The 7,562-nt window shown below is 38.6% G+C and overlaps 1 protein-coding gene across 2 annotated transcripts in view; it reads left to right on the top strand.

Moving 5' to 3' along the window:
• The window catches only part of LOC108756293 (PR domain zinc finger protein 16-like), a 36,272-nt gene that overhangs the window by 18,435 nt on the left and 10,275 nt on the right, over positions 1 to 7,562 (top strand). Inside the window, exon 2 of one of the 2 annotated variants that reach the window (XM_018499995.1) lies at positions 4,926 to 6,368. In XM_018499995.1, the coding sequence (XP_018355497.1) occupies positions 4,976 to 6,343 (1,368 nt within the window). In that variant the 5' untranslated portion in view covers positions 4,926 to 4,975 and the 3' untranslated portion in view covers positions 6,344 to 6,368. Of the gene's footprint in view, positions 1 to 4,925; positions 7,097 to 7,562 lie in introns of those variants that run through there. The other variant, XM_018499996.1, reaches the window with a different exon arrangement.

Here is a 7,562-nt window from a genome sequence, read left to right as displayed (position 1 = left end):
TTGGCATTTATATATAATTGATTTGAAATGATTTACATCCGAGTCTCTTTTCTCGTAAAATTATTCTACGAAAGAACTCTATCATATAATACAGTTTACATTTGCATCGAGACGTAATTCGATAGAAATTCGCGCAATACCAAGATACATACGGCCCTGGAAGAGCACTTATCGCACACGTAGGTGAATGTCGGCAGAGAAATCATACCAGCAAGGACGACGTAGTGAGAGAAAGAGCAGGACAGGGTGAGCGGACTGAGCGCGAAAGAGATACAAGCCACGCCCGGGCTCATCCCGACTTTCTAGAAACCGAAAACTGGATCGCGACTGCCAACATCTCGGGAGATCTCGTGAACGTCAGTCCTGGTTGATTCACGTAACAGACATCAGTCCTCGCCGTGACCGCGCTCCTCTTTCTTTCGCTCTTCTTATTTCTCCTCCCGTTCCGCGTAACCGGCTACCATTTCCCGTGGACATTACTCACTCTCGGCTTGGAGAAACTCCGTTCCCGACGCAGAGAGAAAAAAATCTGAGATTTTTCTTAAAACGAATTTAATCAAAACGATCGGGGCACAATCGTACGCTCCTCTGAATCATAGAAATATATCTGTCAATATTCTACTTCTGAATTATTTCACTGTACATTGTTTTTCAGCAAAAATCAGATTTGATTTTTGAAATTTCTGATCTTATATCAAATAACTGTAAGATAGAATTTTTTAATAAATAATTAAGAAACTTTGAATTTTTGTGGTTTCATGAAGTCAGCACATTTATTTCCGCAAAAAATGCGAAACTTCTTTTTATTTTTATGTAAAACTATGTAGAACTATGAAACGTGCTACTGCAAATACCTTTCTTTATATTGATAATACAAATACAATAATCGTGCTAACTTCGCAGGTACTGATGTTAAAGTATCCGTGAAGTTAGCACAACATTCTATTAATATAAAGAAACTAACTCTACAGTTCCAGTAACACTTTTTATTTTTCTACAATTATGTGTAAAAATAAAAAGAAGTTTCGCATTTCTTTATGTCACAAAAGCTAAAAATGGAAAAAATGTTCTAACTTTGACGCTCTAAAATTATTTTTAAACAGAGTTTTGACTGCATATTTTTAATAGGTTTTTTATATTAATACAATATCGTCCTAATTTCACCAATACTGAATTCTCGAGATAATGATGGTATTCATTAAAAAAAAGCAGTTTTGTAACTATTGCATAATTTTTTAATGATTGGTTTATATGATTAAATTCAGTGAGAAACTAAGATCAGACCAATCATATTAAAAAATTTTACATCCGAGTTGCAAAATTGTTTCTTCTACTAAACGCGACTATTGTAGAACATTATAGCAATTATTAACGATTGAAGAGAATTATATCAATGCATCTGAAATCTGAAAGCAATCTCGACTCGACTCCTTCGTTTAATCGTGTTGCCAAAAAGTTTCAATCAAGCAACTCGATCCAGGATCCAACATCTCGCCAAGTTGTTATCTCCTCAAATTCGACAGGGCGTCGCCCGAGGATGCGTCTGCGCTCAAGTCGCGCGAAAGTTTCTCTGCGGAGTATTATTACAGGGAACAAGGGAAAGTACATGTAAATCGGACTTAATCGACCGCATCTCTCGCCGGACAACACACACGCTCCATTACTATCACTTTCCGCGCGCGAAAAGCTAGGCGGCGACGACATCGTAGAAAAATCGACCGTCGCGATTGGCGTCGCGTGTTGCGCATCTTACGCGTTTACTTTCGACTTCGAAACCCAGGTCGCAAGGAATTCTTCTTGGCGCTTATAATTAACGCTTTTCACTGTTACCGTCGGACGAGCGAGATTTTTGCGCTCGTCCGCGCCTTTTACGCCTCGTGTCGCCGTTCTTTTTCCGCCTCGCCATCCCGGCCGCACTGACAGCGCAACGAGCAGATTTCTCTTTCGCCGAAGTGGACAACCGAAGAGCAGATTAGAGTTTCTGGTTTGTAACTGGATCAGTTCGAGCGCGACGAGTGCAACGTACACGATCACTGAACGATCGCGATCTTCGAGATACAGACGTATTTACGGCTCGATGGAAGCCATTAAATCATTGCATTAATTGCTTGTATCTGCGATATAAGAGATTTTCCATATCATATTTGTATATTAAGAGCTCATTAATAAATATCTCGTTATAAACACTCTCTCTTTCTCTCTCTCTCTCTCTCTCTCTCTCTCTCTCTCTCTCTCTCTCCATTCATTCTCCTTTTTTATTTTTCTTGTAATAATATAGTTACTTCTTCATGTAACTTTTATTTTGAAAGATTTTAACTTTTAGTTTTTACGGAATAATTTATAAATAATTGCTAAATAAAGCAGATCTATTTATAGTAATGCACGTTGATTTTCTATTTCTTTTATAACCCTATTATTTATATATTTTAAATACATAAGAAGATAATATATATATATGTATTTTTATATATATAATATTGTAACAGTTATATTTCTAGTTCTTGTATTAATTATATTGATAATTCATATTTGGATTTGTTCTATTTTACTAGACTTCATGACATTTCCATTACATTAGTAATTATAATTAATATCGGGTGCTTCACTTTATATTTTATAATATATTTATTTATTTATTTACATTCGAAAAAATTAATAAATATACATAGTCACGTGAAATATAATTGCGATATATCATAGAACCTTTCGTGTTTCTACGTTTAGCTCGGTAGCACGTGGCGATTGAAGATAAAATATACTTGCCTTCTTGCCACGCGCGGATAGAGACATCAATGCTCGCAAGAACGTGCGGAAAGCGGTGATCCCGACATAGCTGCGTCACTTTCAATCGACGAATCGACTTATCACGGAGCGATCTCTCTGCAGAATATAATAAACAAAAAAACTGATTTTTTTTTTCTTTACAAACTAAAAGTACTCCACGGACAACAGGAAGTGTGTCGATAATTATTGTAATTAGCAAGTAATCATAACAGAATGACAAAACAGAAAGAAAAAAAATGTAAGTACTCGTTGCGCGATTTATGAAACTACACGTTGAATTATTTCCCTATCTTGTTTACGTTTCAAATTTAATCCGTATTCTAGCGATATACAGCACACCGTAACATTAATATTCAACTTATTATACATTCGAAACTCCTTCATTTCTTGCTTATCTTATCCACGTACATTTGTTGTATTATTCCTTTTTTACATGTATTTATCTCACGTCTCGCTTGTTCTCCAAGACGTGAATTAATCGATAACCTGTGTATATTTCATCGACAAGTTGTACAAACACGATATCCCTTTCGGATTGTTACAGATATCGTTATACTTTATTACATCGCGGAAGAACTTACGGTATCCATTCGCTGACGAGCGAAACGGAAAAAATCCAAGCAAAATTAACTGCGCGTATGATCACGATCCATTAATAAAATTCTGTCAATTAGCGGGCGCTACGGAGTCCGAAGCACGTGCCAGAGTGAAACAGTACAGCGGTTAGAAACAAGACATAAAATAGGAGGGAGAGAGAGAGAGAGAGAGAGAGAGAGAGAGAGAAAGGCCCGACTGAATGATCCATAATATGAGATTGCAAAAATTTGATAGACACATCTTACGTATCTGGCAGGTGTTCCTACTTCATCTACACATTTTTTTCTATCCCCGACGTCTGACGTCAATTGGTAAAAATGCGAGCAGGTCGATTTGCCCAGGAGATCGATTTCTTCGGCTTCTAAAATCTTCGCCATAGCCTTAGGCCGAAGACACATTTATCATAACACGATTGATGCCTTGATTTATCGAATCCCGTTGCGTTCCCTCTCTTTGCCTTTCTATCTTTTTTCACTCTCTATTTCTCTCCCTATCTCTCCCTGCCTCTTTCGCGCTACGATTGGCAACGATTCACAATTATGTCGATCGAGAAAGGAGAGAGAGATAGAGTGAGAGAGAGAGTGAGAGAGAGAGAGAGAGAGAGAGAGAGAGAAGCAGATCCTTTCACTAATGTTTCCAAATAGCGTCGTTTTCTAGCGACCTTATAACGCTTCTCTATTCTTCTTAGCTTGCTAATCTGGTTCTAGAAAGAAAGTCCAACACGATGGGGGTTTTTGATTTATGAAGCGCAAGCGGTGAAGCTCGCTTCGTCAACTGGTCGATGTTACGCGATACGTGTCTCTAATAATCAGTTATGTCTATCTAGAGATGCTATAGATTAGTATATTCAATTATTTTTGATTGACGTTTTGTGTGTCGTAATCGGATGTGACCTTAAAATTGGTTCTACGCCGCATGTCTACTTTGCTCAACAACATATTTTTTATTTTTATATAATTGTCCTATCAACTTCAAATTTTACTATTCCTTATGAAATTGGTATCTATACTCGATTTGATTTTATCAGATAATATTTTATATATTTATATAAAATATAGATCGAAATAAAAGAAAAGAACTCATCCTAGCTAAGATTTTTTATTAATTAATCACAGTATGACTCTGGTACACATATGTGTATAACTTGGATACACACGCGAAAAATAATTCTCTTTTCGAATCTGTCTTCAGTTCATTTGCTAGTAAAACAAAATGATTCTACTTCAAATCCTTATTGGTTTAATCATCTGTTAACACACAGAAGCTGTTGTTTTATTATACGAGAAACAAATACTAATATTGATAGAAACCGTTTGAAGCTCGACAACAGTACGAGATCAAATCTTCCTTCTTTCTGATTTTTGTTTCAAACAAAAATCTGTTTACCAAAAATATATTAAACATATAAATTTTATCATTTCTAACGTATATGATATTTTGATGAAATTACTTTCCCATTTATACAAAAAATATTTTTTTAATTTGAAAAAAGATATAATTTTTTTTTCCAAATAATTCAGCATGTAACATATTCCGTGTTTCAGATTACCCCAAACGGAGAGCAGGAGCAAGGCCGAGTGATAGAGGCAGTGTGATGAGCGGATACTTCGGTAGCATCACCCTGCCCCCGACGTTGCTGCACGACCCGAAGTATCCTCCAGCCATGCGGGAGAAGGATTCGAGTCCGAGAAAGATGCCGGGCCATATAAGCCCAAAGCAAGCCAGCATTTATCCCCTGAGCGTCCGCGTACCGGACGTTGAGGAGCTGCCGTACGATCTCAGTCACGGCCACGGCCGCGGTCTGTCGAGCCCGACGAATCAGCAGCAGCAACAGCCGCACATGAGTCCCGCGGCCAGACCACCCCAACCGCATCACCAGGACGAGCTCGATTGCGAGCCGCTCGATCTCCGTGTCGATCATAAGAAGGAGCGGCTCAGGGACGAGAACCAGAATGAGATCGAAGTTTTGAATCAGAACAGTCTGGGTGGCGGTTTACCTTATCACACGGTGCTCTTCCCTCAACATCACGCGATGCATCCGTTGGTTCTGGAGGCAATGTACAGGTCACATCATCACAGCTCGCCGGTGCCCGATCTGCCAAAGATCCAAGTTAGAGCGCTCCCCACAATGGTACCTCTGCCACCTAACAGATTTTCCTCGACTTCATCATCCACATCCTCTTCGTCTTCGTCGCAACCAACCGCGAGAGCGGTCAGTCCAGTTATTGGTCAACAATCCCAGCATCAACAGAATCATCCCTCGCAACAGCAGCAGCAGCAGCAGCAGCAGCAGCAGCAACAGCCGCAGCAACAAAGCTCAAGCCTGCCACCTTATTCGATCAGCGTGCAAGCCGGTCTCAAGCCCAAGGACAGATATTCCTGCAAATTCTGCGGCAAGGTCTTTCCTAGATCGGCGAACCTGACGAGACACCTGAGGACGCACACTGGCGAGCAGCCATACAAATGCAAGTACTGCGAGAGAAGCTTCAGCATCTCCAGTAATCTTCAGCGTCACGTCAGAAATATCCACAACAAGGAGAAACCATTCAAGTGCCCGCTCTGCGAGAGATGCTTCGGCCAACAGACCAATCTGGATCGTCATCTAAAGAAGCATGACGCGGATGGACCGACGATACTGGACGAGGTCAGATCGAGGTATCACGGGCAATTGCCACGAGCCGACGATTCCTACTTCGAGGAGATCCGCAGCTTTATGGGAAAGATCACCTCGCAAAGACAGGGTATACCGTATTTCCCTAGTCTGCTGGGTCACTCAACCGATGACTTTAGAAATGATAAACAGCAACTACAGCTGGAGGAGAAACGAGGCGACTCGTCGTATTTCAGTGACCGGGACAATCTCAGTTCAAGGTCGAGCAGTACGGCCAGCAGACCGGAGAGCGTACAGGAAGAACAAAGGGAAGTCAATTCGCCGCCCCTCTCTCCCGGCAATAACACTTGAATCCTAGGACGCGACCATCAGCATGGTAATCCAGTTAAGAAAGATTTTCGTCAGAGCATAGTGGAATCAACAAGGGAAAATTGGATATTTTAGCAGTCGAAAAATCGATTAAGAAAACTTTGAAAAAATTAAACTTCCAAATGATTCCACAGCGATATCGCTGCGAGGAACTATTTTATTCACGGTGATCCTAGATTAGTTTGTAATACTACATTACGAGAGAAACCATTTTTTTCGTAAAAATTCCTAACGCTAAGCCGAAACACAAAGCTAAACCGACGGGATCTGTGAAGAGAAAAAAGTGATCTATATTCATAAAGATAAATCCTAAAGATGAAACCTTTGCTCAAGATGGCGAGCAACAGTCGAATCAGTTTTTTATTCTAGGTTTTAATAATTACGGATTTTGAAACAAATTTGCAGAACGTTACAGTTGAAGAGTTAACACGTAGATTCACAATTCGCTATGAGAAAAGTTGAAAATTAAAACGTGGTGCCTTAAAGAAACATGTGCCTAATATACTAAGATATCGTCCTTTGATCCTGAAGAATAGATCGAATCGGATCGGTATGAAAAGCCTTAATAATAAAGTTAGATACACAATTAACTTACACTAAATATCGTACAATACTAGAATCTTAGACTTTAACGCGTGCTTGAGTGAGCCGGAAAATCATAGAGAAATAGACGGAATTGACCGTAATTTATAGATCGATTTATGAAAATGAAAGAAAAGTGTAGAAAATATCTAATGCGGACTTTCACTTTATAAGAGAAGATATGAACGTATCTCTCATGTTTCGCGATCCGTAAAAAATTGGATATTTTATTTTGTTAATTGTGTGTTACTACATTCAATTTTATTGAAATATACATTCTGATGTAATATATGAAATGTGTAATGAATTATTATACGTGTTAAATTTTTATGTTTTTTTTTTTCAATAAGATGAAAGTTGTACTTGATATTACAAATTTACTTCACTTTATACAATTAACATCTTTCATAGATTTTTGTTTTACTTCAAATATATCCCAGTATTTGTATCTTCTCTTTTATATTTCTCACATACACGCTCAATATTAATTATAAGGAGCATTTTATCGATTCTACTCTCTTCGTAAGCCGAACTATCAACAGAATGACATATGTGAGACATAATTTATTTATGCTTGAAGGCTGTCGCAATCTTCCTACTTATCGAGAACTTTAATAAT

The sequence above is a fragment of the Trachymyrmex septentrionalis genome, unplaced genomic scaffold (assembly GCF_001594115.1).
Source record: "Trachymyrmex septentrionalis isolate Tsep2-gDNA-1 unplaced genomic scaffold, Tsep1.0 scaffold97, whole genome shotgun sequence".
Lineage (NCBI taxonomy): Eukaryota > Metazoa > Arthropoda > Insecta > Hymenoptera > Formicidae > Trachymyrmex > Trachymyrmex septentrionalis.
Note: the sequence above shows the minus strand (reverse complement) of the source record. Positions and strands in the feature narration are given on the sequence as shown.